The sequence below is a fragment of the Callospermophilus lateralis genome, chromosome 11 (assembly GCF_048772815.1).
Source record: "Callospermophilus lateralis isolate mCalLat2 chromosome 11, mCalLat2.hap1, whole genome shotgun sequence".
NCBI classification, from domain to species: domain Eukaryota; kingdom Metazoa; phylum Chordata; class Mammalia; order Rodentia; family Sciuridae; genus Callospermophilus; species Callospermophilus lateralis.
In genome coordinates, this window is record NC_135315.1 from 20,603,162 (window position 1) to 20,623,374 (window position 20,213).

At 59.3% G+C, this 20,213-nt stretch overlaps 2 protein-coding genes across 3 annotated transcripts; both read left to right on the forward strand.

The window, feature by feature from the left end:
• Positions 1-1,307: 1,307 nt before the first annotated feature.
• Positions 1,308-7,805, forward strand: LOC143410050 (keratin, type I cytoskeletal 42). The gene is made up of 8 exons (XM_076870726.2): positions 1,308-1,616; positions 3,756-3,838; positions 3,968-4,124; positions 5,194-5,355; positions 5,913-6,038; positions 6,276-6,496; positions 7,489-7,538; positions 7,708-7,805. Exons 1-8 carry the CDS (start codon positions 1,308-1,310, stop codon positions 7,803-7,805), a joined length of 1,206 nt encoding a protein of 401 aa, XP_076726841.2.
• A 2,103-nt stretch (positions 7,806-9,908) lies between these two features.
• On the forward strand, positions 9,909-14,727 carry LOC143410049 (keratin, type I cytoskeletal 17). 2 transcript variants are annotated; one of them, XM_076870725.2, is made up of 9 exons: positions 10,114-10,188; positions 10,230-10,340; positions 11,345-11,427; positions 11,827-11,983; positions 12,582-12,743; positions 13,301-13,426; positions 13,519-13,739; positions 13,836-13,861; positions 14,633-14,727. In XM_076870725.2, the coding sequence occupies exons 1-9, from the start codon at positions 10,114-10,116 to the stop codon at positions 14,725-14,727; spliced, it is 1,056 nt and encodes a 351-aa protein (XP_076726840.2). The 2 variants fall into 2 exon arrangements, with proteins under 2 accessions (XP_076726839.2, XP_076726840.2); XM_076870724.2 differs by having other exon boundaries at positions 9,909-10,340.
• The last annotated feature ends 5,486 nt before the right edge of the window (positions 14,728-20,213 follow it).

Genomic DNA, 20,213 nt, shown 5'->3' on the forward strand with positions numbered 1-20,213 from the left:
TGGCTGCCCCCTGAGGCTCCACATTCAAACAGGCCCAGCGCAGACGCCAGTGTCCTGGCAGCGCCTAAATCATTAGTGCCGCTGTGATTAGGCTGCTAATCTCTGTTGGGTGGAGTGGGTGCCGGCTGCCAGGCTATGGGATCCTGCTGGCTGCTGGGACAGGGACATGGTTCTTCACTGGGGCAGGATGCCCACTGAGGGCCACCCTGGCCATCAGCCTGCTTCCTCCCACTCCCCGGGCGCCTCCTCTGGGATTCCCTCTGGACGGGCTCAGACGCAGGGCTGAGAGCTGTGGAGGGTGAGCTGGGAGGTCACCTTCACCCTCTGACCTCAGGCCCCGTCCCCTTGGCCCCCACCCTTGCCTACAGTGTTGACAGAGCTTGACTGCTGTCACTGTCCCTCCAGATTCCTCCCAAAGCCTTGAGAGACAGAATGAGCTCCTTTTACAAGTGAGGAAACTGGGCTCCCACACTGGCTTCCTGACAGAATTGGATCCAAAGCTCCCTCGGGTCGGTGACCATGTCTGTTCCCCTGACTCAGGAATCCCCCAGGCCTGGGGCGACGTCTCCTCTTGCAGACTCAGAATAGTCCCAAGGGAGCTGGGGGTTTCCTCAAGTCATCCTCCCCACTCAGATGTAGGGACTGTTGGGGCCACGCTACACCTGGGGGAGGAGGTTGGGCTCCAAGTCTCTCCACCTTCTCCCCCGAGGCCCTGACATGCTCAGTGGGGGGTCAGACCAGCCCTCTGGCTCCCAGGCCTGTGCAGCCTTGTTCCAGGCCCTTCTGGCTCCCAGGGTTGGGTTCTCCGGACTCCCCCCAAGAATGAGCTCAGCCTCCTAATTGCGGCTGAAGATGGAGGATCACCCTACCCCGGGGCTGAGCTCCAACACCACCTTTGTTTCTGAACAATGAACTGCTAAGAGGCCATCTTGCCCAGGCTGGGCCTGGGCACAGGAAGGGGCCTAGGGGAAGCATTTGGCATGTCCAGCCTGAGCCCCAGGCCCTGGGTGGCTGGTACAGAGGAAAATTATATGGCTGGGGTTTTGGCTTGGACTTCAAGGGCCAGGGGCCCAGCCTCCCTTCAGTTTGGCTATAAAGAGTGGCCCAGGGTCTCTGTCCAGACCAGACCCTGTGCCTGACCTGTGGATACCATGGCTGCCACCACCACCAGCATCCGCCAGTTCTCATCCTCTGGCTCTGTCAAGGGCCTGTGCGTGCCTGGTGGGGGTTTCTCCCGGACGTCCTCGGTCCGCGTCGGGGGTGCCTGTCGGGCCCCCAGCCTCCTGGGAGGCGGCAGCTGCGGCAACATGTCTGTCACCTCGTCCCGCTTCTCGTCGGGTTTCGGGGGTGGCTATGGCGGTGGCTACACCTGCAACCTGGGTGGGGGCTTTGGCTCCAGCTTTGGGGTGTCGGATGCCCTGCTGGGGGGCGGTGAGAAGGAGACCATGCAGAACCTCAACGACCGCCTGGCCTCCTACCTGGACAAGGTGCACACCCTGGAGGAGGCCAACGCCGACCTGGAGATGAAGATCCGTGAATGGTACAAGAAGCAGGGTCCCGGGCCTGCCCGCGACTACAGCCACTACTTCAAGACCATCGAGGACCTGCGCAGCAAGGTGGGAGCCCGCTCTCTGCCCTCTGTCCTCTGCCCTGCGTTCCTGCTTTGAACTCACCCCATCCAACTGCAGATCCTGGCAAACAAGGATCTAGACTCCCACCCCTCCCTCTCCCTCCCTTTCTCTGAACCCAGCCCTGACAATCATACCCTGGGGGCTGACCTGGAGGACATCCTGTGCTGTGAGGTCACTGGGCGCTCTCCAGGGGGACAGAGTAGAACACCTCCCTCCCTAGAGAGAGCACATTGGGGTGGGTGTTGGGAGGAGGGGTGATGTTCCTGGGGAAGTCTTCAGAACCTTGGAGGCAGAGATGGCGTTCCTGGTGTAGAGAACAGCTTGGCAAAGGCAGAGGACTGGGAAGGATTTGTGTGGCGGTTGGAACAGGAGGCTGGAGTGTCTTTGCTATCCCTTGCCCCTCTGAGGCTGCCCTCCTGCCTGCCATGCCTCCTTCAGGCAGCCCTCCTGGATGGATGTCACTTGCCTTCTGTCCCCAGGTCTTCGGGTCTCTTTGACATTCTGAGGTTCAGTCTGTGTGCTTTAGTTGTGGGTCTTCCCTACTCTCTGTGATGGTCTCTTGAATGGCAGGGACCATGTCTCTCCTGGCAGACTGAGGGGCCCCTGAGCTCAGAAGCTGCATTTTCCCACTCAGTCTGAAGCTAGTCTAATGGAGGAGACCCCCCACCAAACCCCCACCACCTTCCCCTGCACTCATACATGCTCTCATGCCCTCTAAGGACATGGCCGTAGTGGTCTGTAAACGTGATCATTCTCATCTTTGGTACTGACTTATTCTGGGAGTGTCTGCCAAGCTGTGGTCCTAGTGGGGGTTGAGGGGGCAGCAGGGCATGCTGGGCCTGGCTGGGCCTGGGCGTTGAGGCCTGCCCAGGCTGCTGGGTGGAGAGCCAGGCCTGAGGCTGCCCTGTGAGGGGCTCTGTCTGCTCCTGCCCGGGACCTCCACCAGGCAGGGAATTCCTGCCATTTCGCCTTGGAAGCGGAGGCACTGGCAATGCCAGATCAGATACCAGTTTGGTTGGGGAGTCGGGGAACCCGGGGGAGCCCTGGTGAGTCAATGCTCTGAGCTACGGGGTTAGCCAGCACCTCACCGCCAGCCCCCGGTGCACCCGGCACCAGACTCGGTCCCTCTGAAGTGTTCACAGTGGACCCTCCCTGTCCCAGCCGGCCTCCTGGGCACTGAGGTGGGTAGGAACTGAGCTCTGATAGATGTCGGCTATAGAGGGGCCCACTGAGGCCCGGAGAGGGGAGCAAATTGGTCTTCAGGCTCAGCGGCTCCAGGGTCACTTCCCAGAACTCAGGGCCTCGAGTGAGGCCTGAGAGGGGAGCTGGTGTGACCCTGGATGCCAGGGATGGCCTGGCTGGGGATCGTCCCTCCCACACCCTCAGCCTTTGGTCTTTTGTCCCAGTCCAACATCTACCCAGCTTAAGTGCCACCTGCAAGCTCTTCCCTCTGCACCCCGGGGTTCTCGATCGGGGCTTTTCTTGCATGTGTCCAAGGATCCCAGTGACAGCAGCAGTGATGATAACCAGCCCTCTGCTCCTCCTCATGCTCATTCAACTGCCCAGCAGGCCTTGCAAAAACCAACCAAACCAAACCAAACAGCTTTGCTCTGGGTTAGAGGCGGAGCTGTCATAACCTCCTCAATCAATAAATGAATCCATCATTTAATTAGACAATCGTACCCTGGGGGCTGACTCTGGGCCGGGCGCTGTGCCCAGTCCTTAGGATTCCAAAAGGAATGAGGTGGATATGGCCTTGTCTGGCTCCCCTGCAACTCAGATTCTAGGGGAAGAGGAAATAATCCAAAAAGTCTTGGAAACCAGACTGCCACCTGGAGAGTGGGAGGGAGGGGGCCTGGGGAGAGGGTCCAGATGGGGCACGTGGGAGGGCTTCCTGGAGAGGATGACAGTGATGGGGGAGGGGTGCATAAGCATCTTTGTCCTGGGCATGGTGTCCCCACTGCTCCTAGGCTCCTGGAATTCACATCAGGGTGCTCAGAGGAGGACACCACAGGGACCCTCATCACCCTCACTCTAGCGCATTCCCTAAAGGCTGCAAGAGGGGTGTGGCCAGGCCTCAGGGATGCCTAGGGAGTGTCTCATGGAACCCACCACCTCTTCCAGATCCTGGCAGCTACCATCGACAATGCCAGCTTGGTGCTCCAGATTGACAATGCCCGGCTGGCCGCTGACGACTTCCGCACTAAGTGAGTCTGGGCTCACAGGCTGCCCGGGGGGCTGGTGGTGGGTTCCCAGCTCTGCACATCACCAGTGCCCTGTGTGTTGACTGGGGAGTCCTGGTGGCACCCTGTGGCTCAGACCTCCAACCCCTCCAGGTACGAGACAGAGCTGAACCTGCGCATGAGCGTGGAGGCCGACATCAACGGCCTGCGCAGGGTGCTGGACGAGCTGACCCTGGCCAGGGCTGACCTGGAGATGCAGATCGAGAGCCTGAAGGAGGAGCTGGCCTACCTCAAGAAGAACCACGAGGAGGTGAGGCCCGGTCCCGGAACCCGGGAAAGGCCCTCCTGGGAGAGAGCAAGCAGGCCTGGGCTGCAGAATCTCCCCAGGTGGGGCGGTGAACTCAGTCCACTTCCTAGCCCTGACCCTGACACCACCCCCCCCAGCCTAGAGGGCCCTGGGGGAGGCCTGGAGGGGCCCATCCTCCAAAGACTCTTCCCTTGCCCCTTGAGGCTTGGCTCGCTGCTTCCTGGCAGTTAACTCACTAATGAGTAAATCAGTCTAACACACAATGCTAATTATTATAATTAATTATAATAGTGATAGTCCTAACAACAAGAAGCCTTTGCCCAGCACATTACATGTGATTCACAGCAATTACTGCAGCTGATATTGACAACATTGCTGGGAGAAAGATACTCTTTCCTTCTTTCTGCCAGTAAAGCAACCGAGGCTCAGAGAGGTTAAGGAATTTAGCCAAGTCTGCACAGGGACCTCACCCCAGGTCTGTCTGACCAGATCTACACTCAGGTCTGACTCCCCCTCTCCTGCCTCCTTTTTCCAGAAAGTTCTGGGTTTTAGGTACCCAAAGGCTTAGTCCAAGAATGGAGATCCAGGGTTCTCTCAGGGACACAAGTAGTCTTCGATCCCCTTCTTGTGGCTGTAGGGGGTGCCTGATTCTCACACAGTAGGACATACAGAAAGTGTTTCCCTCGTGCAGTTGCTTCAGTGAGGCCTGGCTCCTGCTGACACCAACACAGGGCTGGTCCTGTTCCTGTGCTCCCGGGTGGTAGCAGGGACAGGGCAGGCGTCAGTGTGGCCAGTGAGATTGCCTTGGCTCATCTTCCGCATGCTGGGAGTTGCTGTCTCTCTCCTGCCCCCCCCCCCACTGGAGATAGGTGGAATCTCCCCTCAGCTTCTCAGTGTGTGTTGGGGACATTGTCGCTATCCCTAGCTCTGTGCATTTGAGACTTGACATCTGCCTCGGGCTGTCAGGATGAGGAGCCGTTGGTCTGTCTGTCATCAGCACATGCCTCTCTGAGGTCCCGGGGTCTCTCCTTAGGATGGCCCTGGGTGAGCGCCTGCTGTTTTCTCTGCCCAGGAAATGAATGCCCTTCGTGGCCAGGTGGGCGGGGACGTCAGCGTGGAGATGGACGCGGCCCCGGGCGTGGACCTGAGCCGCATCCTGAATGAGATGCGCGACCAGTATGAGAAGATGGCCGAGAAGAACCGCAAGGATGCCGAGGACTGGTTCTTCACCAAGGTGGGTGGCCGAGTGGGAGCAGGTGTGCTTCACGTGTGGGCACATGTGCCAGCGCTGTTGTATGCTGGAGCCCTCGCAGATCCGCAGGCTGTCCCAGTTGGAAGGACCTTTGGAAACCAATTGGACCAGCCCTCATGCTTAAATGTGAACCATGAGATGGGAGAGGCTTCAGCCCTCCGTGGTGGCCAGGGGAACAGGTCCAGGTCTCCACAGCCCTGGCCAGGGCCCCTCCCACCACAGGTGTTGCAGGATATGTTTTCGGATCCATAACTCACACGCGGGGTAAACACACACTGAGCATCTGTAGGGTGCCAGGGTCATTGACATACAAAAAATAAAGCCTGATCCCTGTTTTTGAGGTCCTCCTGGTCAGTCGGGGATAACGGTGCAAATGTCTGCTCAGTTCCATGTAGGCGCAGAGGGTCTCTGGGGACGGATGCCCTTGGTTCCCCAGAGAGGCCAGGAAGATGCTGGGGGGCGTTCTGGGAGAGAGGGCAGGGGCTGCCCCAACCCCTTCTAACGTCTGCTCAAGCCCCTGCGGCCCACCTGACTTCCAGACCGAGGAGCTGAATCGCGAGGTGGCCACCAACACCGAGGCCCTGCAGAGCAGCAGGACGGAGATCACAGAGCTCCGCCGCTCGGTGCAGAACCTGGAGATCGAGCTGCAGTCGCAGATCAGCATGGTAGGCCTGGTCCCTTCCCGCCCAGGGTGGCCCCACCTTGTAGACTCCTGCTCAGAGGGCCGGGGCCCCTGCCCAGCCTTCACTGGCACTCCATGGCCTGGGTCTCTGCCCAGCTACAGCCCCACTGTGCTGGTTGCACCCACAGCCCCACCCGGGGGGGGGGCCCCTGTGGGGTGCCCCGCCTCAGGAAAGTGTCCCAGCTCACGGTCACCGTGACCCCTGCCTCTCGCTCCACAGAAAGCATCCCTGGAGAACAGCCTGGCGGAGACGGAGGCGCGCTACGGGGTCCAGCTGGCCCAGCTGCAGGGGCTCATCAGCAGCATCGAGCAGCAGCTTTGCGAGCTGCGCTGCGACATGGAGCGCCAGAACCACGAGTACCAGGTGCTGCTGGACGTGAAGACCCGGCTGGAGCAGGAGATTGCCACTTACCGTCGCCTGCTGGAGGGCGAGGACTCCCAGTGAGTGGGGGCGCCAGCTGGAGGGCGAGGACTCCCAGTGAGCAGGAGATTGCCACTGACCCACACCTGCTGGGGTGGGCTGGAGGCGACTCTGCCCAGGGAGTGAGATGGAGCAGCCCACTGGGGCCTGACGTGAGGAGCTGCCAGAGGACAGCATCTGGAGTGGATTGTGTAGGCAGTTGGGAGCCATGGAGGGATTTGGAGCCGAGAAGGGAGCGACCTTGTAGATCTTTTAGAACATTCACTTGGGCTGAAGAGGGAGAAATGGATCAGAGGGGTTAGGGTGGGCTGGAGAGATCAGTCAGGAGAGAGAGTCAGGCCAGAGGAGTCCTGCTGTGTGTGGGAGAAGGGGCAGGAGAGAGGCAGGGCTGGACACCCAGCATCGGGCCCACGTGCCTCAGTCAGTGCTCAGTGAACGTCAAGTGAGCACGTGGGGAAGTGGGTAATGATGGCCCCCAGTTTCTGGTCTGGTTGACTGTATGGCTGGTGACGCTATCAGCCAGGACAAGCCTAGGAGCAGGGCGGGTGAGCCTCTGGTTTGGAGTTGGGAATGTTGATGGAGACCCTGCTGTGAAGGGCTGGCCACGTGGTGAGTCTCCACCCTGAGTCACATGTTCTAGCCCTTTGCTTCCTGACAGTGGTGGAGTCCATCTGTAGTCTAACCACAGTCTCTCCTGAATCTATTTGCTGGGCCCTTCAGGATATGGAAAAACCACTTGCTCAGCTCCTCCTTGTAAATTCTGGGTTAGTGGTCACAAAGTAGCCACAAAGTGCCTTGAGGCTGTCCCTTTTTCTTCCTCCTGCTGTGCGGAGTCTGTGAGGCTTGATCCTCCACCTGTGCACTCTGCGCTCCCAGCTGTGAGTTCCCAGTTTGTGGGGAACTCTCTCCCCTCCTCCTGGGCCTCCCTCATTGCAGATCCTCCCCAGCATGCTCCCAGGGGCCCGCTGACCAGCCAGCACCCTTGGGCTGACCCGTCCCCTTCTCCTTGCAGCCTGGCCTCTCAGTATTCCTCGTCCCTGGCCTCGCAGCCCTCCCGCGAAGGTAAGAGCTTGCCCCATCCTGCCCAAGGGAGGGGCAGCGCAGACCCAGCGGGAGGGGAGAGGCTGAGGATCTTTCTGTGTGGGAGACTGGGGGAGCCACAGGTGGGGTGGCTGGTGTGGGTAGGGTCTCCTGCCTGAGGCTCCTGTGCCCCGTCCTCCACCACCTGCAGCCACGGTGACAAGCCGCCAGGTGCGCACCATCGTGGAGGAAGTCCAGGATGGCAAGGTGGTCTCCTCCCGCGAGCAGGTCCACCGCTCCACTCACTGAAGCCCCTTTCAGCATATTGAAGGCCAAGGGGCAGCCATCGCCTCCAGCTCCCAGCACGCTGCTGCCAGGCCCCAAGCGCCTGCCTGGGCCCCACCCCATGAGCTGCTCAGCCTTTCTGTATCTGCTTCCTGCAGCCCCCCAGTCAGGGGCCTCCTGAGTTTGCCTCGTGACTGCAATTAAAGCTTTGCTGAAGTTCGGTCCTTCAACTTGTGATCTGGTCTGGTCATTGGCTTGGGCAGCGTGGGCTGAGGGATTTTGGGGGAGGAGAGTTCACTGAGAGGAGAGTTCACTGAGCGTCTGGTATCGCTTGTCACCTGCCCACCTGTCCTGCCCACTCCATTCAGGCCTGGGGCTCCTGGGAAGATGAGAGGGGAGGAGGCGGTGTTGAGGGTGGAGGCCTGGGATAGCCCGCCAGGCCCGGGAAGTTTCCAGGAATCAGCCTCCGGGTCCCCGTATTCTGTGGCTGGTCTCTGGCAGGACCCCACAGACTTTCTGGGGAACACTGCAATTAAAGAATGCTCCTTGCATCAGGCCCTGGGGGGGGGGAGTTCAAGGGCAGAAGGACAGGGGCTGGGCAGGGGCCTTTCCAGAGGAGTGGTCCAGAGCACTACTGATGGATGAGAGGGGGTGGCAGCTGCCCAGCCTGCCCAGGAAACCAGACCGGCTCTGCCTGGCTCAGCTGGGGGTGTGTGTGGGGCGGGGTGGCCACTGTGCATGTGAGCGTGGGGGGCGTCCTGTTTGCTTTGGTGGCTTGGCAGCGGCTGGGCTATTGGGGAAACGCTCTCAGCTGCTGTCTGGGGGCTGCCTGGGCCTGTCTGGGAGGTGGAACACATTGGCAGCCTGAAACACGACCACATTCCGCCCAGCGGGCCTGTCGGGACCCTGGGACCCAGGGCTGGGCTTGGGATGGTGGGTAGGGCAGGGTGGAGCCGTGGGGCAGGGCACATGGCCGCCCTGGGAAGTCACATCTTGGGGAGTCTGGAGAGGAAGGGCTCCGGGGGCGGGGGGAGTCTTTTTTGGAGCCATGTCCGTTAGGTTTCTGTTTGGCTGTGGGATAAGGGCCCCTCACCCTTCCCTTAGGTCTCTTGGGGCACAGGAGGGTGGAAATGAACACACCACTCACAGATACCCTCTTACCACCACACTCCTCCCACAGCCCCCATTTCCCCATCCTGTAGCTAAGCTCTGCTTTGCATACCTCAGCCCTGGATGTCACCTATAGCGGGAAGGAAAGGGAAGATTTAGAAGAGAAGGCTGGGTTCCAATACCCAGGGATGGGGTCAGAGCCAGAAACCTGACCAGAAGGAGCCTTTGCCCCAGAAGTGCATCCCTAGGTGCCAGGGTGTCACAGAAGGGGAGTCCTGGGGAGAATGGGCATAGTGGCTTGGTGAAGGGTTAAGAGGTAGCTCCGCCAGCCCAGGCTGGCGTGAGGCTGGCTCCCTTGCTAAGCCCTAGTTTCCTCAGTGGGACCTGGACTAGTGACCTGAGGCTCAGGGAGTTCCTGTGTTGTTGGGGGCTAGGGGGTTCAGGTTAGATTCCAAGGCAGGACGGGTGCTCCATCCTTTCTGTCTCCCCAGCACCCAGCCTCGGGACTGCTACGTGTATGTGGTGATGTGTGGCAAAGGAAAGCTACCTGGTGGGGGCGGGGGCCATCCCATTTCTCCATTGGACCCAGCGTCCAGGAAGCCTTTGCTGAGGTGGCAGCTGTTTGGGAGGGCCTGTGACGGTGACGTCCTGCCTTCTCCTCTTCTCCGTATTAGGTCATGGGAAAGCATAGCTGGAGGGCCATCCTGATTCACAGGTGACGGACCTGAGACCAGAGACACACACATGCACATGCAGACGCCCAGCGCGGGGGTTTGGAGAAATGAGGCAAAGCCCTGATGTTGGGAGGGGAGGGGGGCCCACAGCCACCTGGGAGCTGGCAGGTAGCCAAGGGTGATGAAAGCCCAGGGGAATGGAAACAGAGCAGCGAGCCTGTTGTAATCGCTACGCCCACTTGCCGGCCTATAAAGGAAGCAGCGAGCCCCAACAGTAACACGCACCTTGGCGCCTCGCTACCTCCTGAGCCCTCTCGTTCTGTGCCCGCCACCCGCTGCCACCATGACGACCACCATCCGCCAGTTCACCTCCTCCAGCTCCATCAAGGGCTCCTCTGGCCTGGGGGGCGGCTCATCCCGCGCCTCCTGCCGACTGTCTGGCAGCCTGGGTGGTGGCTCCTGCAGGCTGGGGTCAGCTAGTGGCCTGGGCAGTGCCCTGGGGGGTGCCAACTACTCTAGCTGCTACAGCTTTGGCTCTGGCAGCAGCTATGGAGGCAGCTTTGGGGGCGTTGATGGGCTGCTGGCCGGAGGTGAGAAAGCCACCATGCAGAACCTCAACGACCGCCTGGCCTCCTACCTGGACAAGGTGCGGGCCCTGGAGGAGGCCAATACCGAGCTGGAGGTGAAGATCCGAGACTGGTACAAGAAGCAGGCCCCTGGGCCCGCCCCTGACTACAGCCACTACTACCACATCATTGACGACCTGAAGAACAAGGTAGGGCCTGCTGGCAGGAGGGGCCCCGGGAGCATGACTTCTCCCATGAACTGTAGAGAAGGCCTGGAGTCTAGTCTGGGCTGCCACAGGGTTGCAGGAAATCCAGGGCCTGGTGTCCAGAGCCTGTCGTGGAGACCCTACGTGGCCCACATTGCCCTTTCCTGGGGCAGCATCCTGGGCCACAGAGAAGCAGGCTCCGTGAGGCTACTTGGAGATCGATCGTCCCCTCAGGGAGTGTCTTGTCTCCTCGTGCGGTTGCGGGATAGTTCTCGAGGATGTATGTGGAGGCCTGGTCCCAGGCGGGGCATCTGGACACATGGGCATCTCTCCTTTAGAGCAGAGGCCGGCAGGACCTGGAGTAGTGGGATGGGGGTCTGAGCCAGCTCCTGATGGCACCTGCTGGGAGGAGAGGCAGGAGGGCAGGGGTAGAGCTCGGCATAGGGGTGGTCTCTCATGGGCCTTGTTCAGGGATTTCTCTGTCCCTCAAGATTGGGGCTCTGCAAACCCCAGGGAGTGGGACTGAATGATGGAGTCCCAGGTTAGCACTTCCCAGGGGTTGTGATTTCTGATTTGAAATTACTGTTGGAGAGGGTTCCTCTAGCAATCTTTAGGGGGAGACCCTCAGGGGCACCATCTGGCCAACTGTCAACAGGGGATTGGTCACACTCCCTCTTCACTTTCTGGAATTCTGGAAGAGCTGAATGTCTGGGCTGAAGTCATTCTCCCATGCTCCTCTGGAGCTGCCACCGTCCCAGCCGGCTACCTCCTCTGCTTTGAGGGCGAGCCCTGCAGGGGGGATTAGGGATAGATAGGCGTAGGGGAGGCGAGTTTTGGCTCATGAGAGTCCCTCTTGCCTGCCTCTGTCAACAATGATGGTGCAGTGTACGGGAGAGGCTGGTGGGAAGATGGGGTTCCTGAAAAGGTAGCTGGTCCTGGCCCCCAGGCGGGGAGGCCTGCTCGGAATCTGGAGCTAAGCTGACCTGGTTGCCTTCCCAACTCCCCAGATCCTCACAGCCACCGTGGACAATGCCAACATCCTGCTGCAGATTGACAATGCCCGTCTGGCTGCTGATGACTTCCGTACCAAGTAAGTCCCTTTCAGGTGACTGGCCGGGGGAGAGCAGGGGGCACCCCGTCCTCACTCCAGGACTCCCCTGTTGCTTGTGGCTAGGTCGAAATTGGGGTGGGGAAGTCCTAGGGGCCAAGAGCCCACCCCCTTAGTTCAGAATGAAAAATGTGGCCAGGTCTGAGGGTCACTGGGCTTGGGCAGGTGGTAGGAGAGGGAGAGGAGGAAGGAGGCAGAGAGGGGGAGAAGCAAGGGAGAGGGGCGGAGTGGGGTCCTGCTCTATGATGGTTCTAGGGTCCCAGGCTGGAATTTGTTTCCACTTTATAAGTCCTTAGAGCCCTGGCAGAATGAAGGCAGGGCAGGGGCCAGGGCCTTGTCCTGCAAGTCCAAGTCCACTGGAGTCCCTGGTTGCCATTGCAGGTTTGAGACGGAGCAGGCCCTGCGTCTGAGTGTGGAGGCCGACATCAACGGCCTGCGCAGGGTGCTGGACGAGCTGACCCTGGCCAGGGCTGACCTGGAGATGCAGATTGAGAATCTCAAGGAGGAGCTGGCCTACCTCAGGAAGAACCACGAGGAGGTGAGGTGGCAGGGGCAGCAGGTCAAAGAGGCTGAGGAGTGGGTGGCAGGGCCCCGGGGCTGGGCTGTGGTTGAGGCAATGGGAGAGAGCAGAGCAGGCTCGCTGGGTTAGTCACCGCACAGGGCTGCCCCATCTACAGAGCCCTGAGCCCAGTGGTCCAGAAGGCAACCTCCTCCATGTACCACACTGCTTCTCTGCATCCAAAACCTCCCAGGAGCCACCAGGGCCTCCCTCACAATGACAGCAGATGAGTGGGGAGGTGGAATCCTGCCTCAGTTTTTAAACCCACAAATCCATACCCTGCAAATCTGTTTGGAAGTTGGAGGAGGAAATTTTGGGGAGGACAGGCCTAAGAATTAGCTCATTGGAGAGTCTCAGTCTAATGAAGGGAGGCACAATCTGATGGTTTAGGCGGGACCCATGGTGAGTAGAGGATCAGAAATCCTTAAAGGGGTCTGAGGAAAGCAGCTGGGCAGAGCAGAAGAGGGGTCCGTAGGAGTAGGGCGTGGAGAGACCCAGATGAAGGGTGTGGGGAACTTGGGAGTGGGGGGGCCAAGACAGGCTCAGCTGCTCATGCCCACATCCCCCTTGTCCACAGGAAATGAACTCCCTGCGAGGCCAGGTGGGCGGTGAGATCAATGTGGAGATGGACGCAGCCCCTGGTGTGGACCTGAGCCGGATCCTGTCTGAGATGCGCGACCAGTATGAGAAGATGGCGGAGAAGAACCGCAAGGATGCTGAGGATTGGTTCTTTAGCAAGGTGGGGGGCTGTTGCAGGTCAGATGGGGGTGCAGGAGCATGAGCCCCAACAGTAGCCCACTGCCTGGCATCTTGGGGCTGCTCCATCCTCAGTGAGGGGCCTGGACTCGAGAGATCAGGGTCACCAAATACATCAACAGACCTGGAACTTAGCAAAAGCTGGGGCTTGGGGGACGGGCGGGGAGGAGGGGAGCCCCCAAGGAAAAAAGGCAGAGGGAGTTTCCATTGCTCTCTAAGAAGTCAGGAACTAGCACAGGCGCCAGGCTACATGTCCTGGCTGGCCCTCAAGTTTCCTGTTCTCTGCGTCCCACTTGTGGGGTTAACCATAAAGATTGAACACTTCAGAGTTCCTTCCTGGGCTTCAGGAAGTGAGAAGTGGGTGAGAAGGAGGAGAGAGGTTCAGGGTAGGTCAGGAAGGTGGCCATGGCCCTGGGGAGGGGGATGTGCTGGGGAGTGAGAAGAGTCAAGGTGCTTGTCTGAGCCTGTGGTGGCCGGGGGCCATCTGATTTGGAGAAGGGACCCAGGCTCATGCTGCTCTGTCCCATGTCCTGTCTGCAGACAGAGGAGCTGAACCGCGAAGTGGCCACCAACAGCGAGCTGGTGCAGAGCGGCAAGAGTGAGATCTCCGAGCTCCGGCGCACCATGCAGGCCTTGGAGATCGAACTGCAGTCCCAGCTCAGCATGGTAGGAATGCTGCTGTGTGTCGGGGGTGGACCCAGTGCTGGGGAGGGGGCACTGCCACCCTCACTGACCCCTGCTTCCCGCCTTTCCTATAGAAAGCATCCCTGGAGGGCAGCCTGGCAGAGACGGAGAACCGCTACTGCGTGCAGCTGTCCCAGATCCAGGGGCTGATTGGCAGCGTGGAGGAGCAGCTGGCACAGCTGCGCTGCGAGATGGAGCAGCAGAACCAGGAGTACAAGATCCTGCTGGACGTGAAGACGAGGCTGGAGCAGGAGATCGCCACCTACCGCCGCCTGCTGGAGGGCGAGGATGCCCAGTGAGTGGGGCCTAGGGCCAGGGCTGGGGGCCTCGGGGCGAGGCACCGACTCTCAGACCTCCATCTAATCTCCTCCCTGTCTGTGTTTCTTTGCAGCCTGACTCAGTACAAGCCAAAAGAACGTAAGGACCTTGATGGCTGGGGATGGGCCAGGGCAAGGGGCAGGAAACCCACCTGCACGTTGCTGGGACAGAGTCCCCAAGGAGCTCCTCATTGATGACTGGGGGTGGCTGAGTGGACCTATTAGGACTCAGAGTTGATGTTCAGGGAAAGGATCAAATAAGAGGCCCTGGCTGTTCTGAGGAGGGGGCGGGGCAGGGAACTGGTCCTTACCCTGTTAGCCTGGAGACATGGTCCCAGCTCTGGAGATTCTCACCTGATGGGAGTATAGAGACATGGTCTCAGATGTTTGCTCCTGAGGCCTGATAGGTGAGCAAAAGCAGTCCTGTCTCCTGGGGACTCTAGCCAGTGGGAGATAGAGACGCTGTCCTTGTCCTCCAGATCCCCAGTCTAATGCAAAGATGGATCCTAGTTTAATGGGGGGTAATGGGAACCTGGATTTTGTCTTGGAGACTCCAGTCTGATGGGGAAGCTGGAGGCATGATCCCTGTATCAGAGACTGCACAGAATTGGAGATAGAACCCCTTTCATGGGGCATCTGGTCTACATGCCCTTCTCTTGCAGAAGGGTGCAGTGTGTCAGAATCAAATAACCCACTCAGGGAACATGAAGTCACCGGGAAGGGTGGGATGGAATGGAGGTGTTGGCAAGGACAGGAGGGACATGTGATGTTGAGGGGACAGCACAAACATTCACAGCAGCTGGGAGAGGACCAGGGGAGGGGGCTGGCTGCCACTCAGGGGCATAGCTCTAAGTGTCGGTTCCTCCTGCAGCCGTGACCACCCGACAGGTGCGCACCATTGTGGAAGAGGTCCAGGATGGCAAGGTCATCTCCTCCCGCGAGCAGGTCCACCAGACCACCCGCTGAGGACTCAGCTCCTCCTGGAAAGCCCCCCACGTGGCAGGGAGGTGGCTGTCCCCTCTGCCCCACAGCCTCTGGCCTCTCCAGCCTCAGTACCTTGCTTCAGTCCCTTTCTCATATTGTCCCGTCTGATACCAATAAAGCTTGTTGACCCAGATGTGAACTGTGTGCTTGCCTTGGCTATTGAAGTGGGCATAAGTGACAAAGGATGGACTGGGAGGGGACTGGGGAGGGGTAGCAGTCCTCAGACACCCACCCTATTGACATGCAGGTCAGGGGTCAGCTTGGACCAGGTAAAGAGTAAGTCTGGGGAGAGGTTGGGCTGCTTTTCTGCTTCCTGAGCCACCGTCCCCTGGTCATCTGGAGGGTTGTCTGGGTCCAGCCAGACATGGAGTAGGGTCAGCGTATCAGGTTGGGCCTCGGTAGCCTCCCGTAGCCTCCCGTGGAGTTCTGAGACCTTGGGCAGTGGGAAAGTGTCTTCCTCTCACTGGGCCTCATTTCTTATCCATAAATGGACAGAAGATCTCAGGTGCAGGACTGAATTCCAAGGATGACTCATTCAGTTCTTGCTCCTCCCCTGAGAGGGGGCAGGAGGTGGGCGAGAATTGGGAGAGGCCCAGAGGTTGGGTAGGTGGAGGAGGCAGGCTGGGGTGAGGACCCAGGTTCCCGTGGGAGTTTCAGGAAACCCCCCATAGGGGCTCCCGAGGCCCCTCCCCAGGAACAGGGGCTGGGAAGCCTGTGTATCTGGGAAGGCTGTGGCCCCAGGCCATGTAGGGGAAAGGGTGGGGCCTCTCTGGGGATGTCTCAGACGGTCAGCTAGCACCGGGTGGGGCAGGGTGGGGTGGGACTCCGCAGGGTGGCTGTGCCCGGAGTCAGGGCCCTTCTCCCTGGCCATTGGCCCCTCTTGGCTTCCCACCCGGGGCAGGGGTGTTGTGAGGGAGGGTGGGAAACTGCATGGCAGGGAAGGGGAGGAGGGGCAGTCCTGCCCCACCACTCCTGCCACTACTCGGACACCCCAAGCACCAGCCCTGTTTCATTCTGGGGCAGGTGAGGGGCAGGTGTGGGGCAGGTGTGGGAAATAATGAGGAAACACCTGGAAGTCTGAGGAAACACCTGTGTCTTCCTTCGAGTAAATCCGGAAGCCACTGGGTCGGGCCCTGCCTTTCTGGTTTTCTTTGAGGAGTGAAGGCAGGTGGAAGGGGTTAATGAGAGGAGGGTGTCCCCACCCCAGTTCACTGCAGGGCCTGGGGAGGGGTTTGGCTTCTGCAGAATCAAATCAGGGTCCTGCAATATCTTCCAGTGCCTGGAGGTGGGGGTGAGAACTGGGTGGGGGGAGACAGGAACTGCCAGGCCCCCTGAGGCTGGGCATGGTGGGGGCTTGGGACAAGCAGAGTTGGGACAAGCAGGTGGGGGCAATGGCAAGAACAATGGTCACTGGGGTGTGGGTTCATCGGGTGGTGGCAGGTCATCTCTGGACTTTGGAAGCTGCGGTGTGTAAAACAAGGGTGAGAGGAGTTGCTAACGGCCTTCCAGTCTGGGACTGGATAGAGCCCAGAGTTGAGCCCATGGGGGCACCTGCAGGACTCAAAGCCAGGCAGACTCTTCTCCATCAGAGCTGGTTCCTCTCTGCTGTCTAGCAGCAAATATGACAATCGGGATCTGATGGGGGCAGGCGGGAGGCCCATTCCCCCACCCCCCGCGGCACATCTGCCCACAACCAGAAGAACCAGCCTGGGACTGTGCATGGCTCATCTTGGAGGGTGAGCTCATTTATCTGAACCAGAGTCCAGGAACTGGGAAGAGTCTTGGGAAAGGCACCCCATTGTATGGATGGGGACACTGAGGCTCCCAGGAGCAGTGACTCAGCCCTTCTTCTGGAGCCTGGCATGTCAAGGGTGGAGCAGGGCGGGAGAGGGGAGTGATCCCGGTCTGTGCTGGGAAGAGGTGCCCAGCCCCACTGGCTCTCAGACAGGGCTGTCCCTCTTCTGGAGACTCTGGGGATCCACTCTTCCTGAGGGGGTGGGTGAGGAGGGGCCAGAGTATAGGGAGGACTGGTGACGGCTCTGGTTGTACCTGTCTGGGGGGGGGGTCTAAGTCCCTCCCCACAGATTGAGGGGGCGGGTGGCAGAGACGGTGGCTGTCATGTTGAGGGGGGGTTCCCAAGGGATGGTGTGGGGAGATTTAGTGTTTTATCTGGGCACCCCAAACAAGCTCAGGCTTCTGGGTTCATGCAACTGACCCTGGATTGGGGACCTAGTGTTGGGACGACATGGAGAGGGCTCATCATTCACCCACACCAGCTTGCAACCCCGTCCCCATCACCCTGGCCACAGCTGTGGTCTGTGATTGCCCCTGGAGTAGCGGCACCCACTCTCCTATGACGACACACACCTGATTCCCAGGCCACGCCCAGGCCCGCTGAAGCCAGCCCTGGGACTCTTCCTCCACCTTGCTGCTGCCCTGGCAGGGGCTGACCTGACAGATGGCCTGGGGAAGAAGGATGTGGTTGGTGGGCAGCTTTGCCCACAACATGGCCTGGCTCTGCGCCTGGCTTCACACTGAGTGGGAGGGAGAGGACACAGGCTTTGGCTCAGAGGGACAGTGTCTGCTCTGAGAGGCCCTAGCTTAGGGGTGGCAAGCAGGGCAGAGTGGCGGGCCTGTGGGTCTCTTGGGGAGCCGAGGGGAGCAGAGAAGCCAGAGTCAGGGCTGTCCTGCCCCAGGCACAAAGGAGGCTGCATCTGAGCTTGATAGAACGTCGGGCTCCCTTGAAGGCCCCTTGTTTATGACCAGTGTGAGGGGATGTGACTGCTCTCCCCCAGATGGTGGGCATCAAACGTGCAGGAGGAGAAAGGACCACTGAAGTCCTCCTGACTTGGGAACCAGGCACGGAGCCAGGGTCTGGACCAAGACATTTGTTTGCCATTAGGGACCCTGCCCGCTCTTTCCCTTGTACCCATCATGACCCGACCACAGAGTACCGGCACTGTCTTTACCACCCTCTCTCACCCGCTAGATTATGTATTCTGAGGGCTGCTCTGTCTTGCTCTTTGACTCTGAGGGCCTGGCACATGGTGGGTACTTATAGACACCTTTTGAATAAATGTGGTGGTGGCCACAGTCCTCCAGGGGCTTTGTTTATGTCCTTCCTTCTCCTCTCACGTGCCTGTACGATCCCGCTGTTATTCCCATTTCCCAGAGAAGGAAACCAAGGCTCAGAGAGGCTAAAGGGCTTGCCAATCTCCGCCCTGCTGGCCCCATTTCTAGGCTGCTCTGTCCTGGTCCAGTGGGGCTCTGAAGCCCACGGCTCTGGCCTGCCCCCTAGGGGCTGGGGGTTTGTAGCTCCCCCCACCACCACCTCCCAGCACCCTGGGCTACCTTCTGCCTCTCCAGCATGGGAATCTCCTGGGGAGCTTGTAAAAACAGTCCCAGGACCAGGCTTGTCCTGGGCAATGCTAATAGAGGGTTTGGAGCAGGGGCTGGAGTCTGCGTGGGGATTCTGATGATCACGGCAAGCTGAGGCGGGGCATTGGCCAATGATGTTTCCGGGATAACTCCAAGAGTGACATGACCTCATCCTGAGAGGGGTGGGGCTAAGGATGGAGGGAAAGCAGGGCGGGGATGGTGCCTAGATTTGGTAGGAGTCTGCACTCTGTGCCGCCCAGGCTGAGAGGTCCTGGTCTTGATGAGCTTGGGGCAGGTGTGCAACCTTGACCTGGAGGAATTGTCCCAACTCCTTCTCTGCCAACCTGGCTCCTCCCAAGCCCAGCTGCGGCCTCTCCAGGAGAGGACCCTTCAGAGGGTTCAGAAGAGGAGGGCAGCTCCCTCCTTAACCACCGAGGCTTGGGGTGACCCTCCTAAGCTGCTTCCTGCAATGGGGCATGACTGAGGACTGAGCACCCCAGGGTTCCCTGCAGGGAGTGCTGTATTTCTGGCTGCAGTTTTTTCTCCAGGGTCAAGTGACAAATTCTTCTAAGGTTGGAGTCTATGCCATCATCTCCCGCACCCCAGCCTCTGAGTGCTGGGTACACAGTGGGCATGTGATCTGTGGTGTTGGCTGAGTGGTTTGATGGGGCAGTGAGCACACCCTAAGACCTTCAGTGGTGGGGTACAAACACACACGCTGGGGGCAGAGAATGAAGAGATCCCTGAGACCCCAGGCTGAGAGCCGGTGTGGACCTTGGCTGGGCAGTTGGAGCTGGATCCCAGGCTCTGCTTCTCCATTTGCGTGGTGTTCAACCCCGGGCCAGTCTTTCACTCTCTCTCTGGTTGGGGCCTGGTGGCCTTTGAGGCCATTTCTAGCCCTGAGGGTGAAGTCTGTGGTTGAACTCCAGGCCTGGACACTGGGGTTTTGGTCCCTAATTCTGAAGTCTCTTTACTCATATTTTGTGCTAGGGCTAGGCAGTATCAGGTTCTTTTTCCCAGGTCCAGCCCCAAAAGTGCCTGCATCAGCTCTGCTCATACCTCTGAGCTGATGGCCCATGAGCCTGAATGAGATGTGGCAATAACCCTGTGTCTCAGCTCTGGTCATGCTGAGACAGAATTTCCTGTCCCAGCACAGTTCAGGCACAGGCAGGCCTCTCTGGACTTCTCTCACCCCAACAGAGACACCACAGAACAAGGACAGTGGCCAGCGTCTCGGGTTACCCCACAGCACCCAAGGAGGCCTCCGTGTTTTGGCCCAGATCCCCAATCCTCCCTCCGGTTTTCAGTGCCGGGGCAGGCTCTCAGGCCAAGGTCATGACCACTGTGGGCAGAGCTCATACCAGGCACTGCTGGGAGGTGGGTGGAAATTAAAGTTCCTTGGCCCCTGCCTGCAGGGCATTGTGGGAGTTTGGAGAGCCTCTGTTCCAAGGCTTAACGCTGAAAACTTAGGTGAATCCCCTCCTCTCTCTGATTCTCCCTCAGTCCTCCTTACTTTATAGGGTTAATTCAAGGATCAGGAAAATTATATACATTTAAGAAGTTCAATGAGAGTGGCTCCGGATAGTGGACAGGGCATAGGTTGGGGCTCATATATTATCCCCTGTTGACTGATGATGTCTTGGGAAGCCAGCTCCCTTGACTATGGACTAGTGTGGGAGACCCACCTGAGGCCCACCTCACAGAACCGGATATAGCATGTTGGAGTCAGGCAGTCTGTGTGGTGCCTGAGGGGCCAGGGGACCAGAGATTCTTAGTGTCCTCCTCCCTTCCCCCACTGAATGAATGAAGCTGCCAAGCCCAGCCTGGGATCTGTGGACATGACAGAGATCTGTTGAGAACTGGTCCCTGGGCAGGACTCTTTTCATGTGGGGACTCTGAGGTCATGGCAGGACTGGGGGTCACATATAAAACTAGTGGACAGGACAGGGTGTCCCTCCCGCCACAGTCTAAGGTGGGTACCCCCGGTTAGATGAAGGCAGTAGGTGGAGTAGAGGAACCATGTGCTGAGTTGGGGTGCTCATCAGGTAGGAGTGTGGGGGTGCAGGGCCCTGGGTGGGGTGCTACAGTGG

Excerpts from the sequence above, each read along its gene's own strand:
- LOC143410049 (XM_076870724.2), top strand. The coding sequence starts at position 9,909 with ATGACGACCACCATCCGCCAGTTCACCTCCTCCAGCTCCATCAAGGGC. Across the intron at positions 11,428-11,826 it reads GCTGATGACTTCCGTACCAA|GTTTGAGACGGAGCAGGCCC; the intron begins GTAAGTCCCTTT and ends TTGCCATTGCAG. Across the intron at positions 13,740-13,835 it reads CTGGAGGGCGAGGATGCCCA|CCTGACTCAGTACAAGCCAA; the intron begins GTGAGTGGGGCC and ends GTTTCTTTGCAG.
- LOC143410050 (XM_076870726.2), top strand. The coding sequence starts at position 1,308 with ATGTCTGTCACCTCGTCCCGCTTCTCGTCGGGTTTCGGGGGTGGCTAT. Across the intron at positions 3,839-3,967 it reads GCTGACGACTTCCGCACTAA|GTACGAGACAGAGCTGAACC; the intron begins GTGAGTCTGGGC and ends CAACCCCTCCAG. Across the intron at positions 7,539-7,707 it reads CTCGCAGCCCTCCCGCGAAG|CCACGGTGACAAGCCGCCAG; the intron begins GTAAGAGCTTGC and ends CACCACCTGCAG.